General features: G+C 44.3%; 1 protein-coding gene across 1 annotated transcript in view; it reads right to left on the bottom strand.

Moving 5' to 3' along the window:
- NETO2 (neuropilin and tolloid like 2) overlaps positions 1–18,434 on the bottom strand; it is a 31,814-nt gene extending 13,380 nt beyond the window's left edge. Inside the window, exon 1 of the mRNA XM_066637960.1 lies at positions 18,362–18,434. Coding sequence (XP_066494057.1) covers positions 18,362–18,395 — 34 coding nt within the window. The 5' untranslated portion in view covers positions 18,396–18,434. The remainder of the gene's footprint in view (positions 1–18,361) is intronic.
- Positions 18,435–19,111: the final 677 nt, after the last annotated feature.

Genomic DNA, 19,111 nt, shown 5'->3' with positions numbered 1-19,111 from the left:
TAAGAAAAAAGAACAAAAAAGGGGTGTATAAGTATAGCATAAACTACAAGTCTCTCTTGTAGCTGTACTTTGCAGAAGATTTGAGTGTGAAAAGACTTTAACAGGACGCTTCCTATTGAAGTCTCTCCCTCTAGCATGCAGGCTGCCTGCCTGCTTGTCACATTTCTGTTTTAGCACCTGTAAAAGCAAGAAATGTGCCTGCTTGGTAATGAAGAAAACGGAAGGTAACGTGGAAAAGAGCAACCAAAGTAAGTGGGCCAGGGTACCTCCCTTACAAGGAAAGGCTACAACTTTTGGTGCTCTTGATGTGATTGAGACATGTACAATTAAGAGACAAATACAATTATGCGTGGGGTGGGGGTGCAGAATACTTGTCTATACATATAGGATTTCCTTGAATCTGCAGTTTCCAGGATCCGCGGGGGGGGGATCATGTATCCCCCATGGATACCTGGGCACTATCCAGCATGAGCAGAAGCCTGTCCTGATGCTTCTGGTATGACTGGGTCCCCATGTGAGTTGAGTACAGGCTGAAGAATTTCCATTGATGCAACTGTTTTGAGGCACATTCATATACAGGGATTATTTGTCCTACCTTAGGCAGCACTTGACTCTGGCAATGCTCTTACCCTCCCAAATACGTAGATGAACGATAAGAGAAATAGACATCATACAACTGGAAAACAGACCCCATTGTCGCTTGATCCCACTGAGGTCCAAAGTGCAAGTTGTATGTGTTTGGCAGCCATTGCCCCTGCCAGGTTCAAAACAAAGCTTTGCAATCCTACGTGCTCACAAAATATTCAACTGCTTTGCATTTTTCACTCAACACCAACCAAGCAATGTTCTTGGTGCCAGGTCCCCCATCCATTTATTGAACTTTCCATACTATGTCAGAGGTCTGGTCTATACATGCAATAGATGGGGACGGTGTGGAATGGACAGCACCACTTCAAACTGTAGGTGATAAATCACCTACACCAGAACCAGGGGACATCCACGAAAGTTGACTGTTGGGAGAGTTAGGACAGACAGAAGAAAATATTTCTTTACCCAGCATGTAGTTAGTTTGTGGAACTCTTTGCCATAGGAAGTAGTGGTGGCATCTTGGCTGGATACCTTTAAGAGGGGATTGGACAAATTTATGGAGGAAAAGTTCATTATGGGTTACAAGTCATAGTAGGTATGTGCAAGCTCTTGGTTTTAGAGGCAGGCTGTCTCTGATTACCAGATGCAGGGGAGGGCACCAGGATGCAGATTGTGTCTGTTGTCTTGTGTACTCCCTGGGGCATTTGGTGGGCCTCTGTGAGATACAGGAAGATGGACTAGATGGGCCTTTGGCTCTTCCTATGTTCTTATCACATTTCTGAATACTATTTTGCACAAAACAAAAATACTGTAAGCAGAAACCTAGCAAGGCAGATAGACTGAGCTTGATAAACTCTTCATAATATGTGCTAACGTTTATTAATTAACGTTCAGAAAGATTTGTACATGAGAAAGTATTTGAAAAGGGCACCTGCATCTTAAAGCAGCAAATATCATTCCACCACTTCAGGATTTGACCATCTCTTTCTGCTGCTTGTGTAGACCCAGTCTGAGATTCAATACAAAGAAAAGAAATACAGAGAAGGCACCTCTGGGTTAGATTAGAGGCTCCTCAGTGAAATACCCTCCGTCTCCTTCATGAATAAAAATTTGGGAGCCATTGCATATTCTTTGAAATAATCAGCTGATAGACACACAAGTGCTGTTCAGCATACAAGGGAGAAAGGAATCACACCCGCTGGCCCTGCGCTTCTGTTTGGCTAAAGGTCTTCAACAGCCTATGTGTATGTTCTATATACATGTAAGCTTCAACTGGAATCCGAAGCCTTTTCTATGCAAAGATTCACAACTACACATGGCCTGTATGTGCATGAATTCTTTCAGACAGCAAATAATGCAAGGGTCTTCAACATTTTTCGTGCCACAACCTTAATAAATAAATAAAATATGAGACTATTCTGCCATCTCCCAGGACCCAATCCACCCACTTTTGCCCCCATTGCCACTCCATTTCCCCCACCTCTTGTGTCTTCACAAAAACCCTGTGAGATACAGCCTGAGCAGAGCTGAACATAGGAGCTGCCAAGCAGGACAAGGTTGTGCAGGATTATATCAAGAACTCAGTACTGATAAGGCAGTATCATTATTGGACTGGATCTAAACCCTCCCTTGCACAGGATTTGAAATGTTACCACAAGCCCCCAAATATGGCTTTGCAACCTGTTGAGATCATGACCCACAGATTGAAGAACACTGAATTAATGCATAGTGGGGCTAGCAGTCACAATCCTTTCCCCTGTACGTATATTAAGACAAACATCTAGACCAGGGGTGTCAAACTCATTTCATACGGAGGGCCACATAGCATTCATGATGCCTGCTGAGGGCCGGAAATGATGTCATTTGATGTCAAGAAGTGATGTCATTAAATAGGTCATAACTAAAAATAAACACTTTTTCTCACTTAGGAACTCATTAGCTACAAATGACAGAAGACAAAATATACGAGTCTTGATCATATTTCAAGATATGGGAGATCCCAGTTCTCACATGGGCTGCCCTTTCAGCAGTAACACCTTAGCACTACACAGCAACCGAAAGCCTGAGGGCCGTATAAAAAGCTTCCACGAGCCGCATCCGGCCCCTGGGCCTTATGTTTGACATCCCTGATCTAGGCAGTGCAACATCTCAACAATGCTTCTGCCTTCAATCCTTTCCCAAAACAACTTGTAAGAAGATGTATCAAAGAGCTGCAATCAACTACTACAACTACATCCCTCTTTGAACAGTTCACTTAGTATAACCAACTTCATTCCACAGAACCTTCTGAACTCTTTCAAACTGTGTTAACACTTAAATCATTGTTGCCTCCCTCTGGATTAAGCCTCAAATAGCAAACTGGATTCTGAACTAGCCCTTAGAATCCCTTATTAGTCATCACTTCCTATTTTCATTAGTACTAATCGATAAATATTGCTTCCCAACAGACTACAAACAGTTAACCAATGTTCATAATTCCCAATTTATTCTAGATACTGAACAGGACTCAGAAATACAGTAACATCTTCCATTACAGGTGCACAGAAAAGGTCTAGATTTCAGACAGTTTTGATTTTTAGAACCAGTTGTTTATTTTACCATAAAGTTTCAGAACTTTGAGTCTTCCAGTCTATGACAAGATGACATTGGAGGGCAGCAGTTAATGAAAGGAACTGAATGGGATATTGTCCTTCCAAATGGGACAACATTTGTCCCAATAGGATGTTGTTCTCCCAACATGCCTTGCTGCTGGAAGCTGTAACCTAGGTTCTGCAGATGCAACGACCCATAGACTGATTTGGTATTGAGGTGAACCATTTACAGAAGATGAGAGCTACAGTGACAGGATTGCCAGAATTGCTTCACAAAACTTTGCCTAAAGCTTGAAGCTCTTCTGAGAATATACTATTGCCAAGAATAAATACAGACATGTGCCGCTTAACAAACTTCTGCTTAACAATGGACCGCATATAGGCAGCAGAGTGTCAGGCTCTTAATGCAAAGAAGAGGCATTTATCTCCAGTAGCCTGTGCAGCCAGCTAGTATCTGGCAGTGAGTGTCTGTTTACACAACAAAGGCACTAGATTGTGCTGAATATTCACTTAATGACCTCATCTCATAAGGACAGGGATTGGAGAATGTAGACCTGTTGTTAAGTGGCTCACACTTGTATTTCCCTCCATGGCTACACTCATTTGAATGCTTCTGTTCTGGACAATCAGTTAGGAAGAGAAACATCCAAAGAAATGGATTATTCTATACATCTAACAGTGAATTAATGAAGAGTGAATCTGTAGAAGAATTACAGTGCTTAAAAAAAGGATACGTACAATTTGAGGATGGATTGCAGCAGAAAGTCTGTACTGTGCAGCTTTTAAATGCCTGGTTGTATATTCCGTGAGGCTCAAAGATAAACCAGAGGGAGGAGAGATCAGGATTCACGTGAAAGACAGAGTTATCTATTGCCTGATTTTCTAGCAACAATGTAGGAGCTTTCTCCTCTTTAGGGTGGTAGGTCAGTGTGCTTTGTAGGGTTCTGAAATACCTTTTATAGTCCGAGCCAAACACCTGGTTCTGTGGAGTTACAGTTTGGTATGAAACTATGCACCATGAATCAGAAGCTGTCTGCCTTGTAAAGCTGCACTGAACGCGCATACAAGGAGTGGGTGGTATGCGTGTATCAGTTACATGGACACTGCAAGAAATCTGGAACAGTTTAAAAACCGTTCTGCATTTCCCCTTGCACAGATCCGTGAGAAGTGAAGCCTGATGCACAGCTGGGAACCAGACAGAGATATACAGAAAAAAATTTTCTACTTGACAGATTGCTGGGGTGATAGGAAAGAAAAACCAGTGATGTGATTCAGTTCTGCTCCTACTCAGAAGTGGAGTGGAAAGCCTCACCTACGCTGGATATTATGCTTTGGTACACAGTTTGCAATTTTGCCTTTGCAAGACAGAAATACAGAGGCTGTACATCAAATTCCCACAGGGAAGTTCAACCACTGATATGCAGGTATAATTTCACACACTGCAAAATCAGACTTTTAAAAGAAAACAACCCAGAATCCCACATCACAAATTTACAGGCTTTTTAATGATACTGCCATAATTCAACACTCCAGACAGCAAATCATTTTCAACTGACAGTGACAAGTCTATCTGCAAAGGCTTCCCCTTTTAATGCAAATCAATGAACATTGATGCTTGTTTCTGTCATACTCTCTGGCATCCTGAATTAAGAGGGGGGAAACAAAAGACACCACAGGCTACATTTTCCCAGTTTTCTCCAGCATTTTCTCCAGCAATTTCACTTCCCTGCTGCAGCTACAAAAACAAACCTCCTGGAGGATTTATAAAATCTGATTGGTTTTCACTAAAGCTCATGCTGATTCTATAAATAGCTAAGCACCATGTGTATGTGTAGAAGACAAGCTCACCAGAACAGTATGGCTAAGTAGCAGATAAGCAGGCAATTACACCAGATAAAGAAGCTCGGCACTTGGGTTTGTCTAAGCCAAGCCCCCATTCCATTCAATGGCTGTCCACCTCCATTATTTCTCTCTCTCCCTCTGCATCACCATTTTTATATCCTTTTCTTGCCTTTCACTATAGGGAGCTCTAGTTTCTTTTACTCTCGCAATCCTGGCCAGACATATCCCAAAGAAACTGTGCCATACTTCTGCAGAGACTAAGATGCTTCCACCTGCTTTGCACAACATAACAAAAAAGAGAAGGTTCTTAGACATAAAAACTTCAAGCAAGAACCAAGTATGTTTCTTAGACTGCAAGGGTGTAGAAACAAAAGCAATGACCAAGTTGGACAGTGTCCAAAAACTTAGAAAGCACATCAAACAACTACAGCACCAGATCTGCAAAGCCAAATACCTTCCCAAGGGGAGGGGGGGTCTGGTAACTGAATGTGTGACACAATGCAAAGTTCAGTTAACTGGGTGTCCTCAGCAGTGGTGCAGATGCAGTCCTGTTGCGCAGTGTTGCCTGTTATAGCACATGAGGCTGTGCAGCAGGTGGGAAGAAATGGAGCCAGAGGGGCAACTCCATAGCAAAGACACTGCCAGTTTGGCAGAAACCAGAGGATACAAACACATGGCTTCCAAAATGATCAGTTTAGAACCCAATATGAAATGGATGTAAAATGTCACAGCATTAATAAAACTGGGTGCCTGTCTATTTTTATGCAGTTTCCAGGTTACACCAAAAGCTATTGCAAAAATGCAGGAATCCAAAAGCCTGCTATGTGATGCTCTATTTGAGCATCGGCCTTTTACAATCCCACATTGGCTTCCCATGCCCTCCCCAAAGCTGCTACAAACATTAGAGAATCCTCTTGAGTGGCACATAAGGAGCTACCAAGAGAAAGTGACTCCTGAAAATGCAGTCATAGAAATACAGGGATCCCCCTGTATCCACAGGGAATATGTTCCAGGCATCCTTGTGGATATGAAAACCATGGATAAGAGGAAACCCTATATCTGTGCTCTTCTCCCCCCCCCCCACACCCATTACCATCTTTTTTTTCTTCTGTGGCACCAAGCAAGCATGTCTCTTCCTTTAACAAAGTAACTGCCAAACTGTGGCCCACAGGCCAGATCCAGCGTTAGGAAAAAGCCTTCCAGGCATGGTGTGGTATTTCCATTCTGTGCCGCAGCCTCTTATCTCTCCAGTTGATCTTATCAGAAACTCGCACTGGGTAGCAACTTCCACTACCTGTCACCCCAGCGGGTCCTATGCCCCGATTTCTGGGCAGAAGTGGCTGCCTGGTGCAAGTTTCTGACAAGATTGACTGGAAAGATAAGAGGCTGTGGTATGGAATGGAAAGTACAACACCATGCCCAGATTGGTTTTTCCTAACACAGAAGTCCACAGTTTGGAGTCTGCTGCTTTAACAGAATGCTATAGGCAGGCAAGCTTATAGAAAGACAAGCAGGCAGGCAGAGTGAATGCTAGAGAGACACAGCCAGAACATTAACAGGAAGCAGAAAGCTTCCTGCTTTCTGTTAACATTCTGCCTGTATCCTTCTAGCGTTCAGCCAGCCTGCCTGCTTGTCTTTCTATATACTTGCCTGCTTATAGTATTCTGTTAAGAGATATGCTTGATTGGCACCACTGGTAAGAACAAAAATGGGAGGGGGGGCTCGAATCAGTGGCATAGCTGGAGGGGGCGGAGCATTCAGGCTGGCAGTGAGGCGGGCAAGCGGCCCCTCCCTTCAGAGCCATTCCCGGTGGGGGGAGCAAAACGGAGCCGTATGGCTCCATTTTGCTCCCCCCACCAGGAATGGCTCTGAAGTGAGGGGCCGCTTGCCCGCCTCACTGCCATCCTGAATGCTCCACCCCCCTCCAGCTACGCCACTGCGGAGAACCTCATATAACTGAATACAGGGCAAAGCCTGTACTTTCTACTTATTCAGGGGTATGTTTGGATCCAATTTGAATCATTAGATGTTCAGATCCCATTTGAACCACAATGAATCATTCTTTGCAGTGATAAGAACATAAGAACAGCCCCACTGGATCAGGCCATAGGCCCATCTAGTCCAGCTTCCTGTATCTCACAGCGGCCCACCAAATGCCCCAGGGAGCACACCAGATAACAAGAGACCTCATCCTGGTGCCCTCCCTTGCATCTGGCATTCTGACATAGCCCATTTCTAAAATCAGGAGGTTGCGCATACACATCATGGCTTGTACCCCGTAATGGATTTTTCCTCCAGAAACTTGTCCAATCCCTTTTTAAAGGCATCCAGGCCAGATGCCGTCACCACATCCTGTGGCAAGGAGTTCCACAGACCAACCACATGCTGAGTAAATAAATATTTTCTTTTGTCTGTTCTAACTCTCCCAACACTCAATTTTAGTGGATGTCCCCTGGTTCTGGTGTTATGTGAGAGTGTAAAGAGCATCTCCCTATTCACTCTGTCCATCCCCCACATAATTTTGTATGTCTCAATCATGTCCCCCCTCTTTTCTAGGCTGAAGAGGCCCAAACACAGTAGCCATTCCTCTTTCCTGATAAGAGCTAGAGAGGCATCACTCCAAACATACTCTTTTTACTACACATCAAAAAAAAGAATTTAACACTGGAAGCCAAAGTCTGGAACTGACTTTTACTATTAAAAAACCTTAAGTTTCTGCCACAAATGTCATTCAGCGGAAATGATTCTCACTTAATTAAGGTCATTCTCCAACTTACAACAAGCTGCACTATGAATTTAATGATAGTGCTACACATTCTCAAAGTTCCCTCATTGTTTCTAGATTGGTCTCTAAAACATTTAGGCACCCCAGGAAGTTAGCTCCCCGCTCCACAATAAAGTAAACAAAACTGACACCCCCCCTGCCTTTGGTAGTGTTTCAGATCTGCCTCACTCTTCTCCACAGAAAATCTAAACTGCACTGAAATTAGGGCAGCTGTAAATTCTTCCTTCCCTCTGCAGCTCCCACGCCCCAGCACAATAAGTGTCTGTAGAGCTGGTGTGCACAGGATATACCATGACAGCTTATACAGTAGCTGCAAGCATATCAGCAAACATGCTACTTGAGAAAGACAGGAAGGGAAATAATAAGGGATTATGCAACAGGAGAAGGAACTGAATCAACTATTCAACAGAGCTCGCCATACGTGCAAGTTCATGTTCCACTTCTCTGTTCGTCTTTCCATGCAAGACCTATTTGACTCTAGAGCTATTGTGCAGAACTATTAGTGCACATTGCAGTGTCTCTAAAAACTGTGTGCCACAATTGTGAGGACTAAGAATTTATTTGCTTATGAACATCATTTTTCCCTGTTTCTATACTGCCCTCCCTCCAAGGAGCTTAGACCTCAATCCTATGCATATCTACTCAGAACTAACTACGACTATAGTCAGTGGGGCTTACTCCCAGGTTATTGGGGATAGGATTGCAGCCTTAGAGTGGTATTCATGGCTCCTCCCCTCACAACAACCCTGTGAGGTAGAGGAGGCTGAGAGACAGTGACTGGCCCAAGGTCACCCAGGAAGCTTTGTGGCTGAGTGGGGATTTGAACCTGGATGTTCCAGGTCTAAGTCCAACCCCAGAACCATGACAGCCTCCTGGCATTCTAAGTTTAACTTTTAAGTAGTCTGATGCTCCATGCACCTGGTTCCATGAACTGTTGTATTATAGCAATGTTTTTTGACCAGGAACCTTATTTGGAACTGCCATAATATAAATCACTAGAATAGGGCAGCCATAAATAAGGCTCTGTGCCATCCTTCTGTTCAGATTGTATGGTCACAGTTTCACAAACACACACACACTCCTATCAGAATAGGAAAGAACATTCCAAACTCAGTTGCAATCAAGCTGGTGGGAGATGAGAGTTCTAGCATCCCACAACAATACGGGAAACCCCATGATGTATTTTTAGATTGTGAGCCCTTTTGGGACAGGGAGCCATTAGTTATTTGATTTTTTTTTTCTGTAAACCGCTTTGGGAACTTTTTGTTGAAAAGCGGTATATAAATACTGTTGTTGTTATTATTATTATTATTATTATTTATCAGAGGAAATGCAGCATGCACAAGTTATAACACACTAGTGGTTCTCAAAACATTTTAGCACCAGGACCCATTTTTTAGAATGACAACCTGTCTGGACCACTGGAAGTGATGTCATGGACAAAAGCAACATCATCAAATTAGACTTCAAGCGTTAGCTGCAATCACAGCTGTCCAATTACACAGCATGCTTGTGCTGTTATTTTGCCTAGCTCAGAATAATAATAATAATAATAACAGGTATTTATATACCGCCTTTCTTGGTCTTTATTCAAGACTTTATTCAAGGCAGTTTACATAGGCAGGCTTTATTAAATCCCTTATTAAATAGGGATTTTTACAATTTCAAAGAAGGTTCTTTCTTTCAAGAACGACTACATTCAAGGTGTTTCATTCCGATCTGGCTTCACATTCTGGCCTCCATCCTCTCACGCTCAGAGCAGATGGAATAGCTCGGCTTCAGCTTGTCAGCTGCTCCAAGGTCGCACGGTGCCGGTGGCCTCGAACTGGCGACCTTGTGGATGTTATCTTCAGGCAGACGGAGGCTCTACCCTCTAGACCAGACCAGAATTCAAACATTCCAGCTCGAAAGTCAAAACAGAATGCAGACTTGGATCCTTCTCCAGCCACACAGTCCTATCCCCTTTCCAGCATCCCATTTTCCCACTTACTCAGGGAAAAGCACTGGGAGCCTGCCCTGCCCAGTAGCTCTGTATGTTGTATTTTCAGCCCTGTATTTTCCATGGCGGCTGAGCTAGGTGCTACGCGAGCCACCTGAAAACTGGCTTACTACCCACCTAGTGGGTCCCGAACCACAGTTTAAGAAATGCTGTGCTACACCATATATTATTTCCAAATTAGTAACGAATCCTATCAAGACTCCTCAAGGAAGTCCCTAGACAAACCAGGAAAAATGCACAGAACATGCACCCTCACTTCTTTCAACAACACAGTCCTACATGTAGTGCTCTATCTGTATGCGACAAAGTAGAAGAGTAGTGGGGAATTAACACTTATTTCCATATTCTCAACCAGTGCTTTTCAATTGGTAATACAAGTTGAGTATCCCCTATCCAAAATGCTTGGGTCCAAAAGTGTTTTGGATTTTGGAATATTTGCATATACATAATGAGATATCTTGGGGATGGGACCCAAGTCTAATCACAATATTTATTTATGTTTCATGCACACCTTATACATATAGGTTGCAGGTAATTTTATGCAATATTTAATAATTTTGTGCACAAAACACAGTTTTGACTGTGACCCGTCATATGAGGTCAGGTGTGGAATTTTCCACTTGTTGCGTCATGTCGGGGCTCAAAATGTTTTGGATTTTGGAACGTTTTGGAACAGGGATGCTCTACCTGTATTAGTGCCACTAATGGTCCTTCACAGTAGGGCAGGTGGGAGTTGACCCCACTGCCATGATGATCACATGGACTTGGCCCAAATCCACTGAAAATGGAGATGGCTGGGATGCTGGTAGACTGGTGGGCGAGAAGTGGCTGTGCAGCTGTCTAGTGTTTCAAAGGAGACACAGTTTGGCAAAGTAACATGCACAGCAAAGAAAAATCAGGGGGCTGCAGCAGCAACTGAAGAAGCCTCTCTCCTGCCTAGGTAACTGTGAGGCAAGATGTATGTTCCTGTGCAATGCTACCATCTCTGACAGTGGTGCAGATGCTTGCAAGAGTGATACAGTTGGATCTCAATATCCACAGGGGGTCAATTCCCAGATCTATCATGGATACTTGAATCTGTGGATTGGGGTCCATCTCCTGCATCTGGAAGCCTTTCTGAGTCCCAGGGAGGCCTTGCAAAGCCACCCTGAGCCTCAATAAGGCACATAACAAGGGCCTTTCTAAGGCCTTCCAAAGGCTTCCTGGTCAGGGAGGCTGCACAAGGCCTCCCCAGGCTCCAGAAAGCCTCCTGGATACAGGATGTCCGATGAACCCATGGCGAGTCAAATCCATGAGTTCTGAAGCCACAGATGAAGAAAGTCCACCTGTATTTAAGCGTTGTCATTCAATAAGATCTATTCTTGACCAAGCCTCACTAATTTTATTCCCAATTATTGCTTCAATAATTGAGTTTTATTTCTGTTACCTATCTAGATTTATAGTTCATCCCACTGCTTTCTTAACCTCATAGACAATGTTGCTTCAGAATGATAACACCAAAGCTAAGGGGATCAAAACAAGGTACACAGTTAAATCAGTGCTATATGATTCTCACCTTAATACACTGAGAGGTTTTACCAAGGTTAGTAGGGACCTATTACAGCTTGTTTCAGCACAGAGGCAGATGCTCTCTGCCTGCCCGCTCCCCTCGGAACACAACAGGCCTTTAGTGAGTGGAAAATCTGGGAAATTAATTCCACTTGAAGCAGCATTCGCTTCCATTCCATGATCTCTCTATGTGCCTCAAAGGAGGCCGTAAAGGGAGCCAAAGGCAGCTACACTTCCCATAAAATAAAGGAACTGGAAAGAAACGCAAAAGGTCCTTTTGTTAACATTTGAGGGGCTGGGACTAGAATTTGCCATTGCACCTTGGCCTGAAATGGAAAGCATTCATCATACATGGCGTTAGTTCCCCCATGTGTCTTTGGAACAAAAAGTTTCAACAATGGATATGGTAAAGAGCTAAGGCAGAAGGGAATTCAATTCTTTATGTTTTGTAAGGTATGTGCCCACAGTGATGCTGGGATCATCCAATGAAGAGACCTCCAGGACCTGGGAAGCACCGATATATATACTCTTAACTTATTTTTAGTGTCTATTCTATACCAACACACCTTTTTTTTTTTTTTGAGATGCGCAATTCAATACAGACATCCCCCTATATCTGTGGGGGATCTGTTCCAGCACCCCCCTACAGATACAAGGGAACCCTATCTGTACTGTATACAAAAGTATTCCTTTACACCCTCCTCACGCTCACTACCTTTCTACAACAAGAACATGGCAGGCAAGAACAGGCAGCCAGCATGCTAGGGGGACACAGAACATTAACAAGAAATTTCCTGCTAACATTCTGACTGTGTCTCTCTATCATGCAGACTATATGCCTGCTTATCAATTTCCTGTTCTAATCACTGTAAAAGCAAGAAACATGTCTGCTTGCTATTGAAAAAAAGGAAGGTCGTGGGTTGGGGGAGGGCGTGGAGAACCGTGGATAACTGAATCCGCAGATACCCCTATACTCTGTTCTCTCTGTAAATCAAGGTGGCCTTTTTGTTATTAAAATAATCTCATAAAATATTTTTAAACTATTATATTATTTCTGCTTGAAGTCATTACATCTCTACACATTTTGTGGCTGTTTCTGAACCTTAGAAGATAACGCAAATACTTACTAACACTGGATACAGTGTTGTAAAAATACAGTTCTCAGTACAAATTTAGCCCAGCATCATCCTTGTAGTTTATTCAGTGCCTTCACTTGGAAATCCAGGTCTTGAGTCTCGGAACACAGTAAAGTTTGATGTTTTGTACAGAAAAAAAGAATGAAAAATTAATGATACCACTGCTCAGTGATGGTTTGAAGTTAGTTCTGTCTTCGTGATTCTTAGAACAAGCAACCTAAAGTGTGTACAGCATCAATTTCCAGCATTCCTTGACTATAAAGGCACATTTTAGAAGCTACACGTTTTTATAGCAGGATGATCTAGGAAAGCACTTCTCAGTATACAAAGTGCAATGAGGATTTAATGACTTTCAGCAAAATCGCAATGTTGCACAAGTACCTATCCGAACTCTGAATAAAGAGGTAAGTGGAAAGAAGTGGCTCCGAAACAAAAGATTATTACTGAATGAAGGTTTCTGTGAAGCTTGCAAAAGGTAAAAATAATTAATTGGCCATTCTGCTCTATCAATGGAAAACATCCATAGGCTTCACAAAGAGTGCTTTTTGGCACACAACTTTAGATTTTATTCCAACAAGAAGTGCAAATTTGAGGACGTGATTCTGTAGAGGTTTTAGTTTATTAAAAGTCTGATATATTTCATTGAAATGCTATTATACAGGTGGGGGGCAAATATGAAGAAAAGCCATAAAGTGCTTTTATACAACTGTTTATAACTGGAAAATTAAGGTCTACCTGTTAATATTGCATATAAATCAGACTCAACAACAGGTTAGGAGGGGTATATGTGACAGACAAACCCACTGAGAAAGACTATGGGCAAGCAAAGCTTAGTGCTGGCCATGGTCTAGTTTAGTAGATCCAACAGAGTTACTACAACCACAAGATTGCCCTTCCTTCAAATTGTCCATCCCTGTGAAGCAAAGGGTAAAGGAAATACAGGTTGTTGCCCTATACAGCCTCAGATCTTTGCTCCACATAATTCAGTGTATTGTCTACACTACAGGAGGCTCTCCAGGGTTTCAGACAGGAGTCTTTCCCTGTCCTACCTGGAAATGCTACGGATTGAACCTGGAGCCTCTGCATCCCAACTTGATGCTCTGTATAGAACTGCAATTCTTCTCCTAAGACCAAAAAAGTTAAATTATAACCACAACCAGCATACAAGAAACATGTTCTTTAATGCCAAGAAAACCAGGTTTCTAGGTAGAGTAGGATTTACATGAAAACTACTACTACAACCTTGGAGGAAAGGAACTGACTATTTGGAGTTCACACAAAGGTAAAAGTAGCTACGTTTATTACGATGACAGGTAAAGTTTAGCTTACTAACCCTCCTTTCTGTATAGGAGCACACTCAAAGAGTATGTCATTCAAGCAAAATCTCAATACAGCTATAAAATTATATTATAAGCACACACTTCATTTGTAACTCAGCTACAAAATGGCTAAATTTGCCACAGCAATACTTTAAGTAATACCTGAGTTGCACAAGGGTTTGGTAGTAAATTTAGTACCAAGTTAAAAACTGAGAGCATCACATACTCCTGATTTTCTAGTAAGTGTCTCAAAAAAGGATTTCGGAGGCTTACAACTTCCTGAAAGACTGAAAACTCATGGCACAGTTTTCTTTAGGATTAAGGCTAAATGCTTATTTTATAGGCATCTCTTTTTCAGTTCCTAGAATTTTGTGTAATAACCTTGCTATGTAGAGAAGAGGATAAAGTAAGCATGCAGTAGATGGCCACAAAGGGGTGTGTGTGTGTGTTTCAGGATACTACAACAAATGCTTTACAACATTTGTAAAACACATCATTCTTTGATGTTATGCTTGTTTAAAAAAACTAAAAAAGACATTTTAAATATCCTATCTAAAAAGTTACTTTAAATGAAGCAGCTTAATGGAACAAACTAGGTAACAACATGGAAGTGCAAATTAAAGCTATGACCTAGATGGGCTCACTCACTCACTCACTCACACACAGCTCTTTTGCAGCTCACTTTCCACGTGCAATTAAGCAACCAATGATCAGCTCTTCAGTTAACACAGCACATATGGATTCTATTCTATAGACCTTGTTAAGCTTATCTCAAAGGAGCGTTTAAAAGTCCAAATTAAATTTAAAAACTCTCCATTTTTCTAGGCAAAACTGATAATTGACATACAGCAAAGGACAAGATGCAAATACAAACATGCAAGCAGTACGTATTTAAGGGATAACATTACATATTACTCAGCTTATATAGTATATCTTGTCATCTTATTTGCCTGAACTAATTCCATCTCATAAGAAAGGGTTTAAATGCATGCTGGAATCAAAATAAGAACATTGCTGTCTGAACACCATAAGAGGTCAGTCTAGCACAAGAGGCAAACTACTTTCTATCTGCAGTGTTGATTTGCTTGTCCCTTAGACTAGGAAAAACAAACATTCCAACTTTCCGGATATAGAATATTTTACCAAGTGACAGAAGACCTGCCAGTTGCTATCGGGTGTCTAGAACCACTAGGAGGTTGCAAATTGTCTGACATGTCTGGTTTCCATATGGATATTCTCTCTCTCTAGTCCTCTGTTGTGGAAATGTGCAAGGCGACCGCTTGCTCTGTATACAGTGAGGAAATCTCAGCTAAAGAGCCTTATTTGAATCATCAGCAGCTTGAGTAAAATCAAGGATGGAAAAAAAAATGATGAATGAGTAGGTAGGTATGAGAAGCCGTGCTGTGATTTACTGCTTTGATATTGCATTTTATTTTTCTTTTTTTAAAAGGGAAAAAGTTGCTGCCACCTACAGAGGATGATAAATGACTAGACAACTACAAGCTTTGAAGATTCAGGATTTAGAATAATAGGAATATCACCAGTACTATCATTTGCAGGACAAGACACTGGGATCCTCTGATTTTCTCAAGGTTTCCTTGAATGTCTGTTACCTGGCTCTATCGCTCCTCCCCCCCCCCTTCTGGTTCTGAAAGCAGGGGCATCCCCTACTATTGCCAAGATGGCAAAGGAAACACCTGCTAATTCTTAAAGCTACAGGCACTCCCAGAGGGAGCCAACAGCATTTGAAACCACCCAAGCAGTATGGGGGTTGGGCTCACTTGTCCTCCAAAAAACCTGGCTTCTGGGATCTTCCCTGGGGTGAATCCTCAAGCCTTGGAAACAAGGTTCCTCAACTTTGTAGCTGGACTAAATACTGGTGCTCAGACTGAGTCAACTATTGTACTGGCAATCTCAGGTGGCCAATCTCATTTAATTAGAAGGAAATTACAAGGCTCAGGCTTGGAGAAAAAAAAAAAAACACTTGGAAAGCGGCAACTCTAGTTGTAGCAGCAGCCTCAGAAGAGCCTTTGGATTTAACTCAGATGAAAAGTTGTTTCCACAGGAACAGAGGAAAATCTGGGTTGTTTTCTCACATGGTTACAAGGGATGAACTCCAAGCAGAGAAGAGAGTATAAAGCAGGATGTTACAAAGCTACATACATCCATAGTGAACAGTGCCAATGTTTACTTGGATGGTTGAGGGAACCTTGTCAGGAGTCTTGACCCAGAATCTGATTAGCAAATCAGGTCCAATAAACCTTCACAATTGGCAAATGATGCAAATCTGGGCCAAGCTCAATTTTGGTAAAGGTTAAAAGGGAGGAGAGGAAAGCTGAGTGCTCACCTCCAGCAAACTTGGGTCTGGAGAAGGATAGTGGGGTGGCTACAGCTTCTCTAAAACAAAGTCCCAATATGCAAACAAGGTCTCTTGGGTGCACATGGGTTGGAAGTGTGGGGCTTCTCTTTGTCTGTGGTGCAAATAGAGGTGCCAAAGGAGAACACAAATCTAGAAATCCCAGCTCTTTTCTTGAGACAAAATGAGGTCTCAAGAATCAAGGCACAGATTGCCAAGGGAGGTGATGGATTCTCCCTCAACAGAGGTCTTCAAGCAGCTGGAGATGCTCTAGGAGAATTTCCTACTACAGGCAGGAGGTTGGACTAGATGACCATGTGGGACCCTTCCAACTCTGATTCTAGATCAGTTTTCTTCCTTTCACTGCCAGCTACACTAGCTTTAGGGTCTAAGGGTATGCTCAGGTTGTGATAGTGAGCTAGGACCAGTTGTGCATATTTGAGAGGGGGTGCCTAATTACAAGCTATGGGAAAGGAACAGCAAAGATTACTCCGGATTGGAACAGGATTTACTCGGTACAATTTGAGTTGGTATGGTAAAACTCCCATCTCTTCTCCTCACCAGACACTGTAGCATACCTTGAAGGATGAAATGTAGGGTAGGGGTGGGAAGGCAGACTGCCCTCACACATCCCAAAGTCAAGATGGTTAAAATGGAAGGGGAGTGGCATAACAGACCCCCCATCTCGCACACCCATTGGGGTAGCTCCAGGAATGACCTGGCACACCTTTCCCTGCTCTCCCCCCCCCCCCCCAAAAAATACAATTCATTGTTGTTAGATTGCAGCAAGCAATATGCCTGCCCCATCTGGCTTTTTCCTCCCAGATGTCAGATTAGCCCCACTTAACCCCTACCGGAGTGGGGAGGGCAAAGCTGAAATGGGGGAGGGAAAAGAAACCATCTGGCTGGCCACTTTGTAGAGCCCAAAGAGACTGCAACCGACGGACAAGGCTTCCCTGCTGCTTGAGATGGATCGAGCAGGGCTCTCTCAGAAGCAAGCCCTGCTGCATGGGACATACTTACTCCCAAGAAATTGGGGGGGACGGACACCTACAGATAGCTGCCTTTCAAACACACTTCTCTTCTCCAGTGTGGGCTTTGGGGTTGCAATCCTCTGCACACTTTCCTGGGAGTAAGACCTCCATTGAATAGAATGGACTGACTTCTGAAGGGACATGCATTAGATGGCACTATTCGTTGTTGTTGCTTTTCATTGTGTGTCTGTGTGTGGGGGGGGGAGAGGTTTGTTTCCTCCTGGTTTTTTTGCTGCCATGCTAAAGTATTAGCAATCCTGATTCTCGAGGAGGTGGAAGGGGGGGGGAAGAGGGGAAAAAATCAAAGCAGAAAGCCTTTAACAACACAACAGCCTGCTGCTGCTACTAACATAAAGAATAAAGAATAGAGCCAAATAAAGATTCCTGCAAATATAAGCTACAATAAAGAGAGCCACAAGTCTAAATTAAAAATAAAAGATTGCTACGAATAGAAAGAGAGAAGCAGCAGGTCTGCCTCCTATTAATTAAAACCCATGAGCAGCACAGTCATATCAATGAGTTCTGGCACCACGGATAGCACCACCATCATCATCATCAGAGAGGCCACCCTTGATTGAGGCTGCAGCCCGCCCGCTTTCCTGGGAGTAGCCCCACTGGCCAAAAAGGGACTGAGAGCCCAACCTTCTCCATGTTTACCCAGAAGTAAGTCCCATTCAAATCAATGGGGCTCACTCCCAGGTCAGTGCGGCTAGGACTGCAGGCTTAGAGTCCAAGCCTATGCATGACTACTCAGCAGCGAGTCTCATCCTCGTCAATGGGGCTTCCTCCCAGCCAGTGTGGACAAGGCTGCAGTCTTCGAGCCCAAGCCTACGCTTGTCTACTCAGAAGTCAGTCCCGTTCTAGTCAATGAGGCTTACTCCCAGGTCAGCGGGGCTAGGACTGCAGCCTTCGAGCCCAAGCCTCTGCATGCCTGCTCAGAAGCAGGACTCATTCAAGCCAATGGGGCTTACTCCCAGGAAAGTGTGGCTATGGTTGCAGCCTTAGAGACCCCTCCCAGGCACGTCTACTCAGAAGTAAGTCCGATGATCATCCATGGGGCTTACTCCCAGGAAAGTGCGGCAGCCTTGGAGCCCGAGCAGGTCTACTCAGAAGCGAGTCCCAGCGGCCAGGATCGTGCCCGGCGCCCGCGTGGGCGCACCTACCTTCCAGCACGGAGTAGAGCTTCTCCAGAGCCATCTTCGTGCCCGGCGGGCGCTGCCCGGCGGGCGCACCTGTGGCCGGGCGGCGGGCGCAGCCCTTCAGCGCGGGGGGCTCCTGGGCGCCTCCGCCCGCCTCCCCATCGCAGCCGCCCTCCGGCCGCCCGGCCGCCCCTTCATGCCCGGCAGGGCGCGCCTGGGGAAGCCTCCCCTCCGCCTCCGCCGCGCGCCAGGCAGCGGCCGGTCCTCCTGCTCCTGCGCCCGCTTCCCCGCGCAGCTCGGCGCTGCTCCTGCCCCCGGAGGACGAGCGAGCCGGCTGGCCGCCAGCAGCCGCTTCTACGCATGTGCTGCTCGTCCGCCCACCTCGCTCCGGCGGGCAGGGAGGGTCGGGGGCTTCTCTCCCCCCCCCCACCTCCCTGCACCGCCCCAGCCGGCAGGGGGAAAGGGGGCGGGTGTAGCAGAAAGTGGTCTACTCAGAAGCAAGCCCCACTGAGTGCAAGGGGACTTGCAGCTCGAACCCAGGCACGACTACTCGGAAGGAAGTCTCTTTGTGCTCAGTGAGTCTTACTCCCAGGAAAGTGTGGGTAGGATTGCAACCTCAGAGCCCAATCCCAGGCACGTCTACTCAGAAGTAAGCCCCCTTGTGTTCAGTAAGACTTACTCCCAGGAAAGTGTGGCTAGGACTACTGCCTTCTAGAACCCAATCCTATGCATTTCTACTCAGTTTACTCCCAGGAAAGTGTGGGTAGGACTGTA

This window comes from Tiliqua scincoides, chromosome 9 (assembly GCF_035046505.1).
Source record: "Tiliqua scincoides isolate rTilSci1 chromosome 9, rTilSci1.hap2, whole genome shotgun sequence".
Taxonomy (NCBI): Eukaryota; Metazoa; Chordata; class Lepidosauria; order Squamata; family Scincidae; genus Tiliqua; species Tiliqua scincoides.
Note: the sequence above shows the minus strand (reverse complement) of the source record. Positions and strands in the feature narration are given on the sequence as shown.